The sequence below is a fragment of the Xyrauchen texanus genome, chromosome 11, assembly GCF_025860055.1.
Source record: "Xyrauchen texanus isolate HMW12.3.18 chromosome 11, RBS_HiC_50CHRs, whole genome shotgun sequence".
NCBI lineage: Eukaryota > Metazoa > Chordata > Actinopteri > Cypriniformes > Catostomidae > Xyrauchen > Xyrauchen texanus.
This window is the reverse complement of record NC_068286.1, coordinates 5,670,580-5,692,981: the sequence shown is the minus strand read 5'-3', so window position 1 is coordinate 5,692,981 and position 22,402 is coordinate 5,670,580. Positions and strand designations below refer to the sequence as shown.

Sequence of the window (22,402 nt, the reverse complement as noted above, 5' to 3'; positions counted from 1 at the left end):
TTGATCAAAATTACGATCAAAGAAAATATTTCAAATAAACAATAAAATCTAACTACAATGGTTTTATAAATTGTTCTTCTTTAGCTCAGTTCAACAAAACAAAAACAAAAAAAAACGCTATTTTTTCAGGATAGTCCAGATAATGCGCATGCGCGAGTTTACTGACAGGTGATGTCTTTTTCTAAAAGGTGATTGGCTCTTTTACCTGTAAGGCGGGACTTCCTTTTCTTCATCCGCCATATTTGGTGTTTCACTTTCCAACATTAGTTTTAACACTGTGTTTCTTCTCGGGCTAAACAATCTCTCTATAAAATCATTGGCTGGCGAGTGATGCATGAGAGCTTAATTATCATTTGTTCAATGTTAAATAATAAAAAAAGACAGAAAATTCAACATAATATTATTGAGATAAACAGATAATATGCACACAAATTTTATCATCATATTTGTTATATTAATTTGATTTATATAAACGTATATTTATTTTATTATTAGTTGTATATTTTATATATAGTATTTTTATTTATAGTAATTCAATATTCAATATTTTGATTAAAGTTTAAAAAGCCCTTTCCCAATGTATTCTTCAGAAAACCATCTACCAAAACGTGCTGTTTTCAAACGCCTGTCCTGTAGGGCTGGTCCAAGATCAGGTTTGAACCCTAACAGACGCATCATTTGTATTAACAGGCGTCAGAAAGCTGATCCAGGAGCAGCACTACGAGCGATTGGTTAAAACCACTGATCTATGTCAGTGGTCAAAGCGCATGCGCATTTGAATGACGCAAAATAGAGTGCGCTTGAATGCAGTGAGTGCGCGGTAAAAGGAGGGTTCAGATGTTTACCCTGTTTCATCGCTTTTGAATGAGTTAAACATTGTGTCGGTGCAGTATGTTTACTCCCCGCGGTACACCGAGCTCAGGCCGTAGACAGGCGCCCCGGACCGGCGGTCGGAAGAGTATGAGCGCCGCTCAGCCCGGGCTGCTGTTCTCCCCACGCCGCTCCGCTGTCACAGCCAGGTAAACCTGTGTCCATTTACACAAACAGGGCTTAAAGGAATAATCCGAGTCATTAAAAGTTAAGACCAATCGACATCATTTGTGTCATAATGTTGATAACCACAAAAATGATTTCGTCTCGTCCCGCGGCAGAAATGTGACACTTTCCTTTTTTTTTTTTTTTAAAAAAGCACTTCCATTAATTTTGCTGAAACCTCTGTATTATTTGCGCTGTAACTCTTTTAAGTCGTAAAACTCTTTAAAAGTATTTAAGTCTTTTGTCTTTACCTTTGAAACAGTGTGTGATTTAATGTTCACTGATTGGCCCCATTCACTTCCATTGTAAGTGCCTCACTGTAACCCAGGAGGGACGAGTTTAAATAATGTTTTGTGGTAATCAACATTATGCCACAAATGCCGTCGATTGATCTAAACTTGTATTGAACCCAAAATATTCCTTTAACTTTGAAATAACACCAGATTAAAAAATAAAATACATTAAAGACACACCACACATAATGCAAAAAAATAAATACAAATAATGGTACTAAGGAATACCATGCATGTGAACATGAATAAATGGCATGTACCTCAGTCTATAACATTATACTACATTACTAATTTATCATGGATTCATCATCTGATTTCAGCACTTATTAAATTCCATCTTATTTTCTTTTTACAAATTTTAAGTTGGATTTTAGTTGTAAAACCTCAAAAATATATTACCAAAAATGCATATGATGAACTGAATATACTCACGTAACATAATTATAACAAAAAATGGGTTACATGTTGCTATATAAATAAAACGTGTTTATATATATTTGTATTTTTTTCAGATCTACTCCCACTCGAGTTCAAACTCATGCTGCCGTGGACTCGTATAATTTTGATTTTAAGACTTTTGGATCATCTCTGCCTGTCAAAGTCATGGAGGCGCTGACAATGGCTGACGGTACACATTAGTGTTACTTTTAGTGGTCGTCCCATATGGGGTTTTCAATGGCTGATACCGATATCTAGAGTGCAGGATGCCCAATATACAGTTGAAGTCAGAAGTTTATATACGCTTTGGTTGAAGTCATTACAAGTCATTTTCTAAACCACTCCACAGATTTTATATTAGTAAACTATAGTTTTGGCAAGTCATTTAGGACATCTACTTTATCCATGACATGAATAATTTTTCCAACAATTGTTTACAGACCGATTGTTTCACTTTTAATTGACTATATCACAATTCCAGTGGGTCAGACATTTACATACACCAAGTTAACTGGGCCTTTAAGCAGCTTGGAAAATTCCAGAACATTGTCAAACCTTTAGACAATTAGCTTCTGTTGAACTAACTCTTCTGTTAGGAGCTGTGCTGAATTGGAGGTGTACCTGTGGATGTATATTAAGGCCTACCTTCAAACTCTGTGCCTCTGTGCTTGACATCATGAGAAAATAAAACAAAATTATCCAAGACCTCAGAAAAACAATTGTGGCCCCCCACAAGTCTGGTTCATCCTTGGGAGAAATATCCAAACACCTGAAGGTACCACGTTCATCTGTACAAACAATATTATGCAAGTATAAACACTATGGGATCCACAGCCGTCATACTGCTCAGGAAGGAGACTCATTGAACGTAGTTTGGTGCAAAAAGTGCAAAATGAGTCCTATATCAACATAACCTGAAAGGCTGTTCAGCAAGGAAGAAGCCACTGCTCTAAAACTGCCATAAAAAAGCCAGACTACAGTTTGCAAGTGCACATGGGGACAAAGATCTTACTTTTTGGGGAAATGTCCTCTGGTCTACTATTCGGCCATAATGACCATCGTTATATTTGGAGGAAATAGGGTGAGGCTTGTAAGTCAAAGAACACCATCCCAACTGTGAAGCATGGGGGTGCAGCATCATGTTGTGGGGGTGTTTGCTGCAGGAGGGACTGGTGCACTTCACTAAATAGATGACATCATGAGGAAGGAAAATTATGTTGATATATTGAAGCAACATCTCAAGACATCAGCCATGAAGTTAAAGCTCGGTCGCTAATGGGTCTTCCAAATGGACAATGAACCAAAGCATACCTCCAAAGTTTGGCAAAATGGTTTAAGGACAACCAAGTCAAGGTATTGGAGCGGGCATCACAAAGCCTGATAGAACATTTGTGGGCAGAACTGAAAAAGCGTGTTTGAGTAAGGAGGTCGACAAACCTGACTCTGTTACACCAGTTCTGTCTGGAGGAATGGGACAAAAATCCAGCAACTTGGAATTTCACATTCCTAAAATATAGTAGTGATCCTAACTGACATAAATACGATTAAATGTCAGGAAATGTAAAAACTGAGTTTAAATGTTTTTGTCTAAGGTGTATGTGAACTTCTGACTTGAACTGTAAATGCATAATACAATTTAACAACAGCAAATCAGATGTACACAACATTTCTCAAGTAAAAGAAACTTATTTTATGCAATGTTTGCTCAAATAAATCAGCCAGGCCTATATATCGAGTAGCATACAGTATTTGGTCATCAGAGGTTCAGAATGCACTTACAATGTCCTAAAATGCTGTTGAGTGTATTTGTGTGAAGTGTACTGACATTGTGTTGTCTGTGCAGCGGAGGATCAGATCTCTGTGAAGATTGAGGCGTCCGGTTGGGCGTGGATGGTGTGTGGAGAGAGGCTGATCATATGGAAAGTGTCTCTGACCTCCGTGGCAAAGGTAGGAAGGAGATGGTGTAATGGGTTTTCTTGTTGAATTTACTGGTGGTACTGTTTATAAGAGCATGTTCTCCTCGTTGCTGTAGTTGTCTGTGTGTAAGGACCTCCAATTGCCCCCCAGTGAGTTTGCATACAGTGCTGACCTCATCTCCATAAGTTCCTCCAGTCCATTGGAGGATGCACCCATACAGGTGAGGTCTTCTTTCTGAATGAGTTTGACGTATTGAGTTCTACTCAAGGTATTGTCATAGTAATTGGATTGTGTTCTGCACTTATTAATTTTCTTCTGTCATTGAGGAAAAAATCTAAATACATTTGTGTGTTTTTTATTTTATTTATTTGCAGTCCATCAGTGCGTTGGCAGTGTCTCCAGATGGATCAGCCCGGTTCTGGCCCAGACTGGCTCACGAGGGGACTTACACGGAAATGTCTGCAGACCTGGGCGGACACTTGTGCAACTTTGTTTCGGCTGTTAAGGTGGGCACTTAAACTCAGATGCTGGTCTTTGTGCATTTGCTCAGCAGAAGCTTGAGACTCATTTTCTCTGTATGTTTTAGGGTTGTAGTTTCATTGTGTCATCGTACCGTGGGCAGCTGCTCCGGGTCATTCCCGATTCTTCTGGAAAACTGCACCAGAGGCCCGTGCAGCAGGGTCAGGGAATGCTTTCTGGCATTGGACGCAGAGTTTCCAGCTTGTTCGGCATCCGTGGCCCACCGGCCGACCTCTCGGTTAGCACCATGCGTTCGGTTTTGCCTTAAATGAGGATTATGCTTTTGATGTCTTTGGGCAGTGACAGGATTTCTCTCTTCTCTCGCACAGGTGTTCAGTGTGTTGTGGGTGAAGGAGACTGGCTGTCTGTACTCTCTCAGTTCGTGTGGTGTCAGTAAATGGGAGGTGGATGAGAACTCTGAGCAGCAGGTTTTGAGCTGGAGCACCAATCAGATGATCTCAGACTGCATTGCTGATGCCATCTGGGTCAGAACCATCTTCTATGTTTACATTGACATCTTACTAAGTTCAGACCAGAGCCGGGGCCTGATTTTATATAAAGTCTGCATTTGTGAACTTGATCTTTCTGCATGGAAACAGAGCAGATTTCCCCCCAAAAGAAAAGTCTAGAAGTAGATTCATGCCTAGTGTCCAATATACAGTACATACCTGAAATGCCATGCAGACACATCATTGGAAATGTGCTTGTCTTATACTCTGCTCATCTCACATAGGACTCCGAAAGTAACTACTCTGAGATCAAGAAAGGAGTGAATGTCTCTTATCTGGATATGCAGCATAGCAAGTGAGTCTTTTGAATATGACATTTTCATATTTCAAAGCAATAGTTCACTGAAAAATGACAATGTTCTCGTCATTTACTCACCCTCATGCTATCACAGATGTGTATGACTTTCTTTGTTCTTCAGAATACAAATTATGATTTTTAGAAGAATGTTTCAGCTCTGTTGGTCCATGCAATGCAAGTGAATGGGTGCCAGAACTTTGAAGCTCCAAAAATCACATAAAGGCAGCATGAAAGTAATCCATTAGACTCCAGTGGCTTAATCCATGTCTTCAGAAGTGATATGATAGGTGTGGGTGAGAATCCGATCAATAATTAAGTCCTTTAATTATAAGTCTCCACCCTTGACCAGCCCCGACTATTAGGTGATAATTTACATTCACATTTATGCATTTGGCAGACGCTTTTATCTAAAGCGACTTACAGTGCATTACTACAGGGACAATCCCCCCAGAGCAACCTGGAGTCAAGTACCTTGCTCAAGGACACAATGGTGGTGGCTGTGGGGATCGAACCAGCAACCTTCTGATTACCAGTTATGTGCTTTAGCCCACTAAGCACCACACACATGATAATATGCGTGAAGAGTGCGAAACGCCAAAAACAAAAGAAGAATGTGAAAGTAAAGTGTAGATTCACAGTAAAAAAGGACTTCTCATATCGCTTCTGAAGACATGTATTTAACCACTGAATTTGTATGGATTACTTTTATGCTGCCTTTATGTGCTTTTTGGAGATTTAAAGTTCTGGTCACCATCCACTTCCATTATATGGACCTTCAGAGCTGAAATATTCTTCTAAAAATCTTCAGTTGTGTTCTGCAGAAGAAAGTAAGTCATTCAATCTGGTATGGCTTAAGGATGAGTAAATGATGATTTTCTGGGGTGGGAACTATTCCTTTACACTGTAAATATATAGACCGTAATGATGAATGTTCTATCATGTTTCTTCAGTGCAGGGTTGGTGGTGTTGGCAGCAGCGTGGCATCCGGCTGACTCTCCATGTCTGGCATATTTCTGCCTGGTCACTCTTGCTGAAACCACAGTGCCCTCCCCAGACCAGCTCACTGTGGAGGTCACCAAATACAACCCACCCTTCCAGGTATACTAGAGGCCAGAGCTATAATTCACGTTACATATAAATGGTGATAAACGGCTAAAATAGTACAGGCATTTCAAATACTTGAACTATCAATAATATCCTCTCTCTTTTGTCCGTTAGAGTGAGGAGGAACTACAGAAGACACGAATGGTGTTGCCACAGGCATCTAGTCCTGCTGCGTTCCTCTATAATGAGGAGATGTTGTATGCCTGCAGCACTGGCACTGGACGCGGAGGTCTTCCAGAGGAGAAGATTTCCTTCAGCTCTCCAGGTACCGCCTGCAGAATGACTGCGCTGATGCAAGCAAGTCAAAACAAGGTGTTCTGGTTTACACATTTTTCTCTTTTGTCTGTTCTCTAGGTGACCGTATCCGTGGCGGTGGTGTGTGCGCTGGTCTACTGGTGTTCTTCTCTCAGAGCAATGGACTGGTTGCAGTGGAACCGAGAGAGGCCACTTCCCTCCTGCCCGAGGCCATGGAGGACTCGATCTGTACTTCAGTGGCTGGACCTGGACCTGAGGTCTGGACTGGGTTCTGACTTGCCTGCTGAAAAAATATCCTAAACTTGTTGGATGGTCTTAGCTGGTCTCCCAGGCTGGTTTTAAATGGGCTTTGGGTACTTTTATGCTAAGGCTGGTTTAAGCAGGTTGTTTCAGCAGGGTTATCAATACTTAACTAGAGATCATGGGACATCATCACCTAATATGTTCTTGTTTGTACTTCAGGGCACTCCATTAGAAACGCCCCCTAAAATGGATATGGTGGCCCAAGAGGACAAAACGAAACTGTTAAAGCAAGCGTTCCTGCAGTTCTGCCGGTCAGTGTTTTTCTACACAATAAAAGGGGAATTTTTGTAGATGGAATTGTGTTCCTTATCACAGCCGGTTTGTAGGAATATTTGTTGAGTTAGTGAATGCAGCTGCAGATCATTTCCTGTGATTTTTCTCTGCAGTCATGATCTGATTGGTGCTCAAAGCATGGTGGACGAGCTCTTCCCCAGTGATGGTGAAGGAAGTGCGGAGCTGGATGCGGTTGTGACCCAGATTGACCTGGACCTTGTGGATGACTACCCTGCGTGTGACCCCCGCTGGGCTGAGTCAGTACCTGATGGTGAGAAATGCTTTCATTTAAGTTCATTATGTTGGCTTGACATAGGTAGGCAGTTTGTATGTCATGGGTTAGCGTAGCGTTACATTTGGTGCTTTGTGAGTTTCAATTTGTCTAATCAGTAGTGTGTTTTGTCCTGTAGAGGGTGCTGGATTTACACTGACGTCTCTGCTGCTGCTGCATCAGTTGGAGGATAAGATGAAAGCTCACCGCTGCCTCATGGACTTCCTGCTTCAGGTTCCTCAATGTCTCAAACACACTCTGAGATACACGCTCATACTTCAAGAAGATTTAATTCAGCAATGCTCTTTCTTTCTGTCCGCTCTACAGACAGGTCTTCTGGACCGCCTCACTTCCACGACAGCACGCTCGTCTCCGATGGCCACACGGCTGTTACTATGTGAACATGCTGAGAAGCTTTCAGCCGCCATCGTGCTGAAGAACCATCACGCCAAACATCCAGATTTGATGAACGCGGCCATCCTCTCCGCCCTGAAGAAGAGCAACACAGAAATACTCGCCAACCTCACCCCCGCTGACTTGTTCTTCAGAAAGGTGCGGATAGTGTTGTTTATGTATGGCTGTATAGTTAGAAACATGGTGCCTGAGGAGTTTGATTAATTTATCCCGTGTTCGTCTCTCCAGGTGTCTCGGATCTCCTCTATCTTTGAGTGTCTTTTGGATGAGGAGGAGAAAGCTTTAAAAGAAACCCCTGACGACTCCGTCAGGTGGGCTGAAGTTGTGCTCAACGTCAATGACATCATCAAGGTTCGCGTCCCACATTCATTCATGCATGTCTTAAATCGTATGCTTTTACTTGCTTTATGCATATAAGACACTACAGAGTTCCACTGGTGTACTTGTTCCCGATAATTGCTGATTGCGTCTATAATATGTGTTTTATTTGCTAGGATATGCTTCAAACCGCAGTACAGTACAGAGAGACGAAAGCTTCTCTCTATAGAGCACCAGAGAGCTCCAGTCCTGAACTTGAGTACATCCCCTGGACGGGTACAAACACGCTTTAGAGAAATACTGTTTCAGACCACCAGAGCATCATGACCGCAACAGAATCTGTTTTTCTTAATCAGTATTGCCATTATATCTCTCCGTCTTCTCAGCATCAGGAGGAGTGGGCGGAGTCAGGACCATAATCGCGCAGCAGCATGAGCTGATTCTCCGCGCGGCGTATCCTCACGCGGACACTGAACTGCGCAATGTGCTGAGTGAGCAGCTGGTGGCACTGTTGGACTCTCTGTTGAGCAGCTACGTGGCTCAGCTGATGTCCATCCGACGCTCCGGACAGCTGGACCGATATGACGCTCTGGAGAATGAGTACACACAGAAGCGTTCGGAGCTGCTTGCACCTCTATGTGGGTTTACGGCATTCACCATACAAGGCTTATCCATGGGGTGGAATTGTGATTTTATCTGTGCTTAAAAGATATTTTAAGAACACGTGTCAACATCAAATAAAAATTGGTCTAGGGGGCCTGGGTAGCTCAGCAAGTAAAGACGCTGACTATCACACTTGGAGTCGTGAGTTTGAATCCAGGGTGTGCTGAGTGACTCCAGCCAGGTCTCCTAAGCAACCAAATTGGCCCGGTTGCTAGGGAGGGTAGAGTCACATGGGGTAACCTCGTGGTTGCTATAATGTGGTTCTCGCTCTCGGAGGGGCGCGTGGTGAGTTGAGCGTGAAGCCTCCGCAGTAATGTGCCCAACAAGACGTGCTAAGATGCACGGATTAACGTCTCTGATATGGAGATAACTGAGATTCGTCCTCCGCCAACCGGATTGAGGCGAGTCACTACACCACCACGAGGTCCTAGAGCGTATTGGGAATTGGCCATTCCAAATTGGGGAGAAAAAGGGCAGAAAATCTACATTAGTTTATTTAATTTAATTGGTTTATTTACTTAATTCCAAGTCTTCTTGTGCATGAATCATTACAGAAGTGGGTTGCGATTGCCCAATGAATGCCCAAAGCGGAGACAAGGATATTAATGCATATCTTGTTTTCTTTCATTCTTGTAGTGGAGTTGGGTCAGCATCAGTGGGTCGCAGCCCTCGCGGAGAAATACTGCGACTTTGACATATTAGTTCAGTTGTGCGAGCGGACGGATAACCAGAGTCGACTCCAGCAGTACATGGTCAAATTCGCCGATCAGGTAATAAACGCACCCGGTGACATTTTCACGAGCATTTCCAGGAATTCAACACATGACGCAAATCATCTTCATCTCAGTAGCTTTTGACCAATGCATTTTAAAAATGTTTATGAATGTTCATCTGTAAAAATAAGGGCCATTCTCACACAGATAAATTTATGGTATTTGCAATCTAGTTGTTGAAAAATGTGTAGAAATGGCATTAAGGCCGGTCTATATTTCTGCGTTGAATCTACGCCGTAAGCGCAAGTGTAGTGGCCAATGCGCTGGATTGCAGTTATAGTTCTGCGTTGGCACGTCTGCTTCGTTTTGTGAGTGCAGTACACCATCAAAATGCTATTGTATTAAGAGTAAAATCTATAATTTCTGAAATAACTTTTCATAAATAAAGGCAAAGCAATTTGTAGTTTCAAAAGTATTAAGTTATTATAGCATTATTAGGTCCATATTTATTATACATGTTGCCTGCCATGCAGAGAGATAATAAATCAGGCATTGACTGTACGCTTGCTTTTGAGTCGCTTAAATAATAATTAATAAATATCGTGGCCTACTTTGACACTCTGTGCTAAAAAAATAAATCAAATTAATAAACTGCTTTCTTGACCAACACACAGTGGGTGTCATTTTTAAAGCTTAAAGTCTTTACCAGGCAAAATAACCAACTCTTAACAGGTACTTTTTTTAATCTGCTTACAATTTAGAAGTGATTGGTTTCCATAATTAATGAAATATGATTATTTACTGTACACCATACTGCCAAATCTAGACAAAACATCATACAACATCAACATAGAGGTCTCGAGTAAAATACAACAAATATTGTTGCACTCACAAACCAAATATTTATCCAGTAAAAATCTGTTTTTATTAGAGATAGACCGATATATCGGTTTTACCAAATTAATCTGTGCCGATAGTTGCTTTTTGGAACTATCGTTATAGTCCAAAATCTATGACAAAACTCGCCAATATTTTTTTCGTAATTTTATTTAATCCGGTGTGTTTCGGGCTTGTATAACCCGGGAAGGAGGAGGGATGCACCGTAGTAGAGTCCTCGCCACTACCATCCACCCCAACGGAGCATCCGTGGTCATCTGCCAGGGGACAGAGGACAGAGGGGGGCAAGAGGCTCCTAGCCGACCGCCTGGAGCAGTCAGAGCCGCTGCCTGGATATGATGCATAGATCTTAAAATAATCTTGGACAAAATGCGAAGCTACCACAGATATCTTTTGTCATCCTGGGGGGCGTTCTCTAGTATCAAAGCGGCCACATTTGTTATGGTCCGCGTCGACGCACGTGTTATTAGATTTTTGAAGACGTGCACGTCAGCTCCGCTTGACCCTACGCCGTAGGTTTGACACAGAAGAATAAATCGGCCTTACTGCTACCCTTGCCTAAAATGTTTATCCATAACCATGCCTCTGTGTTGGTTTAGAACTTTTCTGACTTCCTGTTCCGGTGGTACATGGAGAAAGGCAAGAGAGGGAAGCTGTTGTCTCAACCAATAGCATCACACCAGCAGCTGGCCAGCTTCCTGCAGGCTCACGATCACCTCAGCTGGCTGCATGACATCCATATGCAGGACTACCAGAGAGTAAGTGCGCCTCGTTTCTTATGATGCATGCACAAACATAAGGTTAGAGGAATTAATAGAAGCATCAGGTAAATGATATCCGGACTGCTGAATGAAGTTACACAATCTCAACTAACCAGAACACATTTGAGGTTTAATGTGCAGCAGAATGGAGCGGGTTTTTGTTTAACCTTTTAAATTCTCTCTGGTCTCTGCTACAGGCTCATGGCACTCTGTACAGTCAGGCCAAAATGGAGGAGAGATACTTTACGAAGAAGAAGACCCTGCTGGCCCTCAGTAAACTCACGGCTCGCGCATCCAACATGCCTGAACCTGTGAAAACCAGACAGCTCAACGGTCAGTTCTGGGGCATTTACTGCACTGATTGGTTTATATTTATGCAAATAAGGTGGTTTGTTTAACAGCGTGTGCCACTCGGTGGGCTGTTCTTCCTCTAGTTGCCATTTTAGGACTATTGATTATTTTTAACATTTTGTTCAAATTTGATCAGTCCAGAGCCATGGCCTAGTGGTTAGAATGTGCTCAACACGTTGGGTCATGGTGTTAATCCCCCTCTCTTGTCCTATCTCTAAACATGTCCAAATAAAAATTTATTAAAGCCCCCCCAAAATTGGTTGTTTTATGTCTTAATGAATATTTCTGATTTTTATAAATGTCCCAAGTTGTTATCTGTTAGTATGGTGTAAGCTGATTGGTTCTTTGACATGTAATCGGGTAGCCAGTCAACTTGAGTCTCTCTCTTTGTCTAACATTTAAATTGCTCAGTTTTGTAGACAAGCTGGTTTCACTCCAGCGTGCTGCGGTATAGTTTCTCTGAAACCCTCCTCCACCCCAGCTCCACTGGTCTAGATGTGCTACATGTGGATTGTTTGTAATGTCTATTTGTGCAACAGCATATCATACATGGTTTTGGTCTAATTGTGCAGCAGCATGTCCACATGCTTAACTCAGTATGTCTGTGTATTTTCTAGCAGTTGCAAGTCTCAGTACTTGCTCTGAATGAGCAACAGCCTAGCAGATCAATATGTCATACCCACATTAACATGCTAAATCTTTCAGAGAGCGGTCATGACTGAGCTGTTTGTGTGTTTATCTAGATATAGTAGAGCAGGAGAGATTTCTGCTTCATCAGGAGACACTTCCTAAACAACTGTTGGATGAGAAACAGCTGAACCCAGATAATATGCCTCTACTGACACCAAACAACCTCATTAATGTGAGAACACACACACACATGTGAATTCTCCGGTCACCCACACACTTGCGCTGTTTTCAGACTCCCCTGCAATTTTACACCCACATGCTTTACTGTCTATTCTCATCTCTCTTATTTTTCTCTTTTTCGTGTTTCCAGTTGTACATCTGTGATGAGAACCGCGGAGCCAACGAGTATGACTTTAAGAAAGCTCTCGACCTGCTGGAGTACATTGAGGAGGTATCTGCACTTGAAGAATCGCGTTATTCACGTATAAAACATTGAAAACAAGTTACCTGTACAAGTGTGGGGTTTTTTGTACATCCTTTCATTCTGTGCATTCATAGGAGGATGCAGTTGATATTGAGGCCCTGAAACGAGAGATCTTCAGTAAAGCCTTAAAGAAAGACTGGAAGGAGAGGTGAGCACCAATAAAGACTGTTGCTTTACTAAAGCACCAAGTCAAATCTTTATGCCGTTATTGTGTATGGCTACTTCCATAAGATACAATTGAAGGGATAGTTCACCCTCATCTTTTTCCAAACCTGTATGACTTCTGTGAAACTCAAAAGGAGATGTTGGGCAGAATGACAACCTCAGTCACCATTCACTTACATTGTATGAAAGTGTTTTTTGTATAAGCTATCCTTTTAATTGAACACACTTACATTTGTGTGACTATTAACATGTTAACGCTTAAAGGCTAATCTTTTTAGACTGTACATGCGCTTCGGTTTTGAGATATGTCTGGGTTTTTGCTTTTACTTGGTCACAATTGTATTTGGTTGACTGGTTTGTCTGTACTGCAGCTGGTCGTCTTCTGATGACAACGATGACCCTCTGGAAGCGGCCAGAGACGGCACTTTTGTCAAGATCCTGCAGAAACTCATCCAAGGAGGTGTGGTAACCCTTTCCATTCTGTTTTACAACACACTCGGGGTTACTATAAATAAAGGTTTTAGACTTGAGGCATGAACTTTTGCTAGTTAATTATGCAGCATGAAACATGGGATCGGTTTATCAGAGAACTACTGCGGTGGGACATGGACTGATTTACAAACACCCCGTGAGACAAGACATGACGGATGTATTTGTGTTTATAGGTGTTTCTCTGCAGTCATACCTGCCTGACGTGAAGGAGCTACTGCAGCAAGAGGAGCTGGAGAGTCTTAAATCAAAGCCTTACTTTGAGTTCGTCCTGCGTGCAAATTATGAGCACTACCTGAAAGCTTAGATATGACATCACTTCCTGTCTCTACTACATGTTCCCTTGTTCATCACTTCCTGTCTCTGCTACATGTTCCCTTGTTTATAGTTCATAAATATAAACACATGCATGAGCATTCAGCAGATGAATTTTCAAAATAAACGTTTTTGTATTTCTTTAATCAGTTGATTTGATTTTTTCTCAAGAGGTGCTTTAAAAGTTATTGAATTATAGAAAATCATAATATGGAGCTGCAATCTTTTAAATAAATCAAATGCATTTATTTTTGGAAAATCATGTCGACAGACCACTAGACCGCTGCTGAAGCAGGCAGCGCAAAGACGGTGCTGTCACGTGGCACCTGTTACTTTAGCAGCGCTGTTCAGAATGGGCCAATCACAATCAAGTGTTACTGGTGGATTTAAAAAATTTTTTATAGATACTGCTGTGGTGGATTTAACAAGTATGAATCCTTGCAACTATCAGTTTCAATTAAAAGTTACTTTCCAGAGTGAAAAAATTGGATAATGTAAAATGTCCTGAGATTTGAATGCAGTTCAATGGAGGATTATGTTTTGTGAGGCGTCTAGAACCCCCTTTTATCCAAAGCGACTTACAGAGCACTTATTACAGGGACAATCCCCCCGGAGCAACCTGGAGTTAAGTGCCTTACTCAAGGACACAATGGTGGTGGATGTGGGGATCGAACCAGCAACCTTCTGCTTACCTGTACTGTGGTTTAGACCACTACTACACCACTTCATATCAAAATATGTTGACAAACATGTCTCTTGACTTTTAAGGGGGTTTAGTTAGTAGCATTAGTTCAAGGCAGAGCAAGTGTGCAAAAGCAAAAAAAAAAAAATATTAATAATAATTTAAAAAAATGTATGTTTGTCCCTTGATTTCATGGCATTGGTGTTATTAATGTTAAAACCTTTTATGTTTAAAAAAAAATGTACATACAAAAAGTAAGTGGGGTCTGGGTGTCTCAGCGAGTATTGATGCTGACTATCACACCTGGAGTTCGCTAGTTTGAATCCAGGGTGTGCTGAGTGACTCCAGCCAGGTCTCCTCAGCAACCAACTTGGCCCGGTTGCTAGGGAGGGTAGAGTCACATGGGGTAACCTCCTCGTGGTGGTGATTAGTGGTTCTCGCTCTCAATGGGGCATGTGGTGAGTTGTGTGTGGATCGGGGAGAGTAGCATGAGCCTCAGTATGCTGTGAGTCTCCGCGGTGTCATGCACAACGAGTCACGTGATCAGATGTGCGGATCGACGGTCTCAAAAGCGGCGGCAACTGAGACTTGTTCTCCTCCACCCGGATTAAGGTGAGTAATCGTGCCACCACAAGGACCTAGTGGTGGGAATTAGGCATTCCAAAATTAGGGAGAAAAGGGGATATAATTAAAAAAATTATAAATACAAAAGTTATGGAAAATTTGCACATAGTGATTTTTCCCAGCATGTTAGTTAACACTTATTATTTCACATTTTAATTGATATTTCCACACAAATATGGGATAACATTGTATCCCATTGACATCACCCTCAATGTGGTGTTGTTAACCATTTATCTCCATATTTAAAAGTTGTATTAAATTTGACCAAAATCATGTTCAAAGGACATAGATTTAATCTAGCCATCACATATACATATACACAATCTTTCAAATAGCCTACACAATGTATTTTCAGTTACAAGGATGTCTTTTTGTGGTTTGACATCTTGAATGAAACCTATTCAAGCTACATACAGAGAAATTGCATACAAATAGTTAGCATTGCTAATCATTCAGTTTGCTGTTACACAATGCATAATTGTACTTACAGACGCTTTTTTCCAAAGCGACTTTCGGTGCATTCAGTGTGTGCATTTTACCAGCTTGTGTGTTCCCTGGCAATCAAACCCATGATCTTGGCACTGCCAACACCATGCTCCACCAGTTTCATACACTAACCTGCAAACTCATCAACATCACTTTGTTCATTCTTAAAGTACAAAAACCTTCGAAACTTTGTGTATGGTGACAAGATTCTAAACTTTGCACCTGCATCGACACTATGTGTGATACTTGTGCCTTGTCCTACCCGCAATACAGCACTTCTCGTCTAGCTTCAATATTAAGCACAGTAAATCTAATATCACCCCCTTGTGGTCTCCCAAAGCTATTACTCCAGAATATATTCAATGGAAGGCCAACTGACAGTGAATGGATAGCACACAAATTAGGCTTTTAAATGAAATGTCGGCTAATGTTAATGTATCGATGCCTCAAAGCCGTATTAAAAAAGTAACGTGCTGGTCAATAATCAATGTATCAATATTTTATAGCATTCCTACTGTTTTGGCATCATTGACGTCAAACTTAGCACGTATTATATGGGTCAGGAACACCATTTTAGGTGAGCTATTCCTTAAAGTATGGGCTTTTGCCTAACTATGCACGATGGTGCCAGATGTGTCAATCAAATAGCGATCAGGTTTTATGTTTTTAACTGTGGGCTTCATGTGAGACCAAATTAGAGTTTGCTCGGCAGGCCGTTGAGGTTACAAAAAAAGAGAAAATGAGGTTCAGAGTCCAAGATAAGGATTAATTGTACAAACGTGCACAACAAAAAAAGTGGTACGAATACAGCAAACTATCCAGTCCATTGTGGACTATGCTCAGTGCTTTGCATCTTCAATCTAAACAGCATAAATATACACACATTGGAGCACGACATTGATTTAAAACACTGAGTGGAGACACCAGATAATAGTCAAATGATGCACAGGCACTGCCCACATCGGTGGAGTCATCCATAGTATGCACTACAGCAACAACAACAACAACAGGTGGGCAGGAATGACTTCTAAAGAACACCGAAGAGGTTCTCTCTTGTTTTATTGGACTATGTTAGTTGAATCAACGCACCCAATCAACACTTGTTACTTGTGAACTGGCGTGGGACTTTTGTCTATACTTCATGTGAAAACATGTGTAGTTCTCTTTCTTATTCCCTGACTCCGTCTTTCTCCTTTTCTTCTTCTAGCAGCTGGTGTGAAGCAGCAGCTGAGCTGATTGTGAAGCAAATGTCTCCTAAAAATAGGGAAGAGGGTGTAAAATGAGTGCCGTCCACGATAAATAAGCTACGTTTTATGGGGGCTCCTCCGACACCCTATATGGGGTTAGGAGCCTCTGTAATACCCAGACACTGTCTGGCTTGAGAGGAGGAAATGTGATACTCACTTGTTAAGTTGTGAAATGGAATTTAGGCTTGGCATCAAACATTCAGATTCACATCAATGAAACTCATTGCACAAGGTTGAGTATTAATGATAGCTGCTTACATGACAGATAAACCTTTTGCCCCTAATTGAAGAATAGGAAGAGAAATAAAAACATTTGCATATCTTGCATTTCCTCTGCATGGTAATTATACTGAGTGTGCTATTTATTTATTTATCTATTTTTACTGGCAATTGGTGATATTGAGTTTGATGTGGGTTGTCTAAATGTGCCCAAACTCCCATATAGAAGGAAAGTGGCTTTCTGTGGAACAGTCCAAAACTGACCTAAACACCCCCATAGACTGACCACACCCCTCTTTTGACTCAGAAATACCATGTTGCTCATACAGTGTGTGTAATACTGAATGCATGCTCTCTGTAATGTCTGGTTCTGTTGTCATCCTTCATATCAGCCAATGTATCTGTAACGAAAATAAACTTAATAAAAAATTATTCATATATATTTATAATTCAATTAAACGTTATAATCTTAAATAAGTTTATTATCATGCATAACAAGGCATCATTTCCTGTCATGCCCTTAATAAAATGTAAAAGCGTCCATCCATACACTCATGCTATGTCCATTCTAATGGAGAAGAATGTGGGTTGCGAGGCGGGTCACAGCCCTGGACTCGCCATACACGGCCCTGCGCCCACCAGGTGTGGTTTGGGGTCTGGAGCGCCATATATGGAGCGTCCCGGGTGCGCGAGCCGCGGCGCTGTGCAACTCACAAGCAGCTGAGCTTCTCCGCGCGACACACTGACACCCAAATATGGACAAGGATCGGGAGGAATTCCTGCTGAATGCAGGGACATTCCTTAATGGTTGTCCGAAGAGCTGGAAAAGAAGAGGACGGGTATATAAGATAGCGGCGTGTGCTGGTCATTGTCTAGCAGGAGCCTGCGGCGTTTGAGTTTGACTTCAGCACTAGTCTGAGCAGGAACATTCACAGGTAAGTGCGCGTGGAGACGCGGGAACGCGCACCCTTGCGACTGAGAAGCGGAGGTTGCTGCCTTTTAACATTTTATTTTAGAAAATACATCAACAAGGATCGTTAATCTGAACTGGAAATGTTAACGATAACATTTTACCACAATTTATTTTATGACTAAGTTTCAAAAGTCTTCAATTTACTGCATTGATGCGTTAGCATGCCACGCAGTGATCTCTTCATATGTTTACAATTTATTAAATTGTTCAAAATGGTCTATTCTATTCTATCAGTCATAATCTGCGGCATACACTCCTATTATATCTCGTCATAATGTTTGAACGAATAAGGAGCCGTAACGCGCAAGAAGCTTGTATGATTAGCATGCATGCTTATAATGAGTATGCAATAATACAATTACAGAATGACTATATATGCATACAAATATTTTTATCAATTAAATACAAAATAAATAAAACTGAACTGTTCTCTATCACATCTTTAAAGTAAAAATGCCATCAGTTAATTTAAATGCTAATTATCTAGATACGTTTTTGCAGTTTTTACTTTATTCATTTTTTAAAAGGATCTCAGATGAACTCAAAGCTAACTAAATCAATACAATCTTAAGATATTCATTGAATTACTTTGATGTCATTTGTTATTGGATGTTTGGTTTGGATTATGCTCCAACAAAGTTGAACTGGCATACAACCATACTACGCTTAGTCCAAGCTTGGCATGATTTGGTAAACTATACGATACTATTTGTAGTATATGGAGTTTTTAGTGGCTTGTGTCAAAAGACCCATACTCTTTATTTCGCATTGGCATTGTTGTCTCACTGGCTTTGTCTGTTTTTAGAACCTATCAAGATGTGTGACGATGAGGAGACTACTGCTTTGGTGTGCGACAACGGCTCCGGCCTGGTCAAGGCTGGCTTCGCTGGTGACGACGCCCCCAGGGCTGTCTTCCCTTCCATCGTTGGCCGCCCTCGTCACCAGGTAAATACCGATTTCCTGACTGGAATTGGATTCATCTTCACAAGGCGAATGAGATAGCATTTATGTGTACAACATCATCTTGGTATTCTCACACTGACCATAGACCACTTTTGGGCAGTTCTGATCATCCCATTTCTCTTGGTCCTCTCCAGGGTGTCATGGTCGGTATGGGTCAGAAAGACTCCTATGTTGGAGACGAGGCTCAGAGCAAGAGAGGTATCCTGACCTTGAAGTACCCAATCGAGCATGGCATCATCACCAACTGGGACGACATGGAGAAGATCTGGCACCACACCTTCTACAACGAGCTCCGTGTGGCCCCTGAGGAGCACCCCACCTTACTCACTGAGGCCCCGTTGAACCCCAAGGCCAACCGTGAGAAGATGACCCAGATCATGTTTGAGACCTTCAATGTTCCTGCCATGTACGTGGCCATCCAGGCCGTCCTGTCGCTGTATGCTTCTGGCCGTACCACTGGTAAGATTACATGCTGTGATTGAGAAATTAGAACATAGTTATACTCAAGGCATTTGATGCCATTATAATTCTAAACTTGTAGCTAAGCTATGTATTTAAGGATATGCCAACATACCTTTCTGTTTGGTGAAGCTGACTGATTTCTTGCTCTTGTTGGCTATTAGGTATTGTACTGGACTCCGGTGATGGTGTGACCCACAATGTACCCATCTATGAGGGTTACGCTCTGCCCCACGCCATCATGCGTCTGGACTTGGCCGGTCGCGATCTGACAGACTACTTGATGAAGATCCTGACTGAGCGTGGATACTCTTTCGTCACAACTGGTGTGTATCTTGTTCCTTCATACTAAAATATGTAGTTAACCGTAGGATGGGCCCTGTCCCCAATGGGACACTTGATTTGTTGTTGTGGCCACACTGGTGTAGACTCAACATTGGACTGCTTACCCAAGGCCATTTTGGACAGGGCATTTGAGTACTTGGTATCTTAAAGCATTTAGCATGTGTAAAGTCTTAACAAATCAAAAAAACATTTTGTCCACCATAGCGGAGCGTGAGATTGTGCGTGACATCAAGGAGAAGCTGTGCTACGTTGCCCTGGACTTCGAAAATGAGATGGCCACTGCCGCCTCCTCTTCCTCCCTCGAAAAGAGTTACGAGCTTCCTGACGGTCAGGTCATCACCATCGGTAATGAACGTTTCCGTTGCCCCGAGACCCTGTTCCAGCCTTCCTTTATCGGTACGTTTGAAAACAAATCTGAGTGAGATTGTCTCTTCCTACCTTACTGCTCAATTTAGTCCTGTAACTATTTCTCTGTTTCTAAAGTCTGTGCTGTCTTCAATATACTAACCCAGGTATGGAGTCTGCTGGCATTCACGAGACTGCTTACAACAGCATCATGAAGTGTGACATTGACATCAGGAAGGACCTGTATGCCAACAACGTCCTGTCTGGTGGTACCACAATGTACCCTGGTATTGCTGACCGCATGCAGAAGGAGATCACAGCCCTGGCTCCTAGCACAATGAAGATTAAGGTAATGGAGCACACAGCTAAACCATGTAGTTAAAACCAATCTGGACTTATAGCATGGAACACAACACTGAGTGTGAATACATGCACAATCTTAGACCGAATATGCAATATTGTAAGGCCATGTAAAGCCTTAAATGGCTTTTCTTTTATTGGGCCATGTATGTTTTACTGTATATAAAAAATTGATTGGGAGATGTCGATTTTGCCCATAACCGTGATTTCACTTTCCTTGTAAACCCATTTACCAGCATTCTTACCGGTTTATCAGATGTGGGCAAGTGTTGTGTCATGACTGCTTACATTTGATCTTCTGCTTCTTTGTAGATCATTGCTCCCCCTGAGCGCAAGTACTCCGTATGGATCGGCGGTTCCATCCTGGCCTCCCTGTCCACCTTCCAGCAGATGTGGATCACCAAGCAGGAATACGATGAGGCTGGTCCCAGCATCGTCCACCGAAAGTGTTTCTAAACGCCCGGCCCTCCATCTCATTACTGCGTCCTGCTCGGGAACCGAGCGATTGCTCCTTGTCGGACATTGTATTCTACAGTCGTTATTTTTCGAATGACACTTTTGCAGTTGCTTGATGTCGTAGGAGCAGCTGTGAAGATAAACTGAGAAAAGTACCAAGCATGCTCTCTTGCACAGAAATGTATTTATTACTGATTTACATGGTTTTGTATTTTGGTGAATGCTGTTTGAAATGGAATGACCCTGCTCCCTTAGATTCCAGTGATGCTGACACTGCCATTTGTTTACCCTCCCCAGTTGATGACCAACACATCACACACCAACAGATTAATAAAACTTAAACTTTATTTTTAAACATGGTGGTCATCAATGAATATGCCATTCCAGAAACTGCTGCTTGCTCTAATAAGACAGTGCACTAGGATTCACTCCACACTGAGACGGACTGCATAATATTTACACAACCTCTCAGATGGTTTACAGATCAATTACTCGGTGCTTTGTCTTTTTATGCCTGAAAACTGACAACTATAAACTATCAAGGCTGTTTTTAGACATTATATTCAGTAGCATTGACAATCGCACTTGACTCCAAGTTTACACTGCATAAAATGGAGCTAGGGGCGTATTAAGGTAACCGTAAGGGATTGTTATTGTGTGGACATACGCTACAGTCTTTCACTGTTGTGCACCGTCTCTGTGTTTATATCAGCATCTCTCGCTGAATGCATTTATATGAGCTCCTCCTGCGAATGTCGACGGGGGAGAATAGCGTGACGAATGCCGCGAATGTCGCCCCCATGGAAGTTGGGAGGCCCCTGGGCTTCAGCCCGTGTAAGCCTGTGCATTAATGCGCCCCTCGCCATGACAACAATCATCTTCTTTAATAACCACGAGTCTAGTTAATACTGCCTGATTATAATGTAATCACATACTGTATTTATTACAATTATTTACAACCCAAAATAAATGTCTACAATAGTTCCACGTTAAATCTAGAATAATTGCTTTCAATCTGGAGAAAGCAAATCATGGACCATTTTCACAAATTCGGGTGTTTTTGGAACTCAAAAGTAAACGATTGCAGGTTAAACGTCTATAGCGCTCTCTCAGAAGCTTTTACTTTGAGAAAAGTAAAGTAAGGGATTACTCTTTATTTTTCAGTAATTTAATTACAGTTACTTCTGATGTAATTATGTTAAATGTATTATTATTAAACTAGAACAATTCTAAATAAAATAAATGTAACGTCTAATGTTAAAATATATGTTTTCTAATTTAACGCTGAGCCCTTAAATTCTTTGGCCAGTTCACAAATAATTTATTTGATTTTATATGATTTATTTGAAAGAATTAAAAGAACCGTTTCATGTCTATTCTTGTATTTTTCATCCGGTCGAGGTTTTAGAAAGTAATTAGTTATAAGTAATGCAATTATTTTTCAGAAAGTACTAGTACAGTAATCTAATTACACTGTAGAAGATGTAATTAGTAGTTATTAATTACTTTTTAGAGTAACTTACTCAACACTGGTCAGAAGTGACACCTAGATTTACATTTTTTTAAATGAATAAATCCAATTTGCTAAAACTGGCCAATGTTGATCAGCTAAAAAGTATGACGCCATCTCTGTACCATAGCACTTTCTTATAAGGACAGCCATTATTCAATAGTACAGGTGAAACTCGAAAAATTAGAATATCGTGCAAAAGTTCATTAATTTCAGTAATTCAACTTAAAAGGTGAAACTAATATATTATATAGACTCATTACAAGCAAAGTAAGATATTTCAAGCCTTTATTTGATATAATTTTGATGATTATGGCT

General features: G+C 41.3%; 2 protein-coding genes across 2 annotated transcripts; both read left to right on the top strand.

The window, feature by feature from the left end:
- The first annotated feature begins 794 nt into the window (after nt 1-794).
- Nucleotides 795-13,537, top strand: nup133 (nucleoporin 133). The gene is made up of 26 exons (XM_052137599.1): nt 795-1,019; nt 1,841-1,956; nt 3,610-3,713; nt 3,799-3,903; nt 4,058-4,189; nt 4,270-4,440; nt 4,532-4,687; nt 4,936-5,006; nt 5,960-6,107; nt 6,228-6,378; nt 6,468-6,625; nt 6,831-6,922; nt 7,058-7,215; nt 7,355-7,449; nt 7,543-7,767; nt 7,858-7,980; nt 8,124-8,223; nt 8,334-8,585; nt 9,247-9,380; nt 10,820-10,978; nt 11,179-11,314; nt 12,076-12,194; nt 12,333-12,413; nt 12,521-12,594; nt 12,983-13,071; nt 13,277-13,537. The coding sequence occupies exons 1-26, from the start codon at nt 892-894 to the stop codon at nt 13,405-13,407; spliced, it is 3,408 nt and encodes a 1,135-aa protein (XP_051993559.1). The 5' UTR covers nt 795-891; the 3' UTR covers nt 13,408-13,537.
- Nucleotides 13,538-17,474: 3,937 nt separating this feature from the next.
- On the top strand, nt 17,475-20,929 carry acta1a (actin alpha 1, skeletal muscle a). Its single transcript, XM_052137021.1, has 7 exons — nt 17,475-17,608; nt 18,452-18,591; nt 18,744-19,068; nt 19,233-19,394; nt 19,618-19,809; nt 19,926-20,107; nt 20,431-20,929. Exons 2-7 carry the CDS (start codon nt 18,463-18,465, stop codon nt 20,572-20,574), a joined length of 1,134 nt encoding a protein of 377 aa, XP_051992981.1. The 5' UTR covers nt 17,475-17,608; nt 18,452-18,462; the 3' UTR covers nt 20,575-20,929.
- The last annotated feature ends 1,473 nt before the right edge of the window (nt 20,930-22,402 follow it).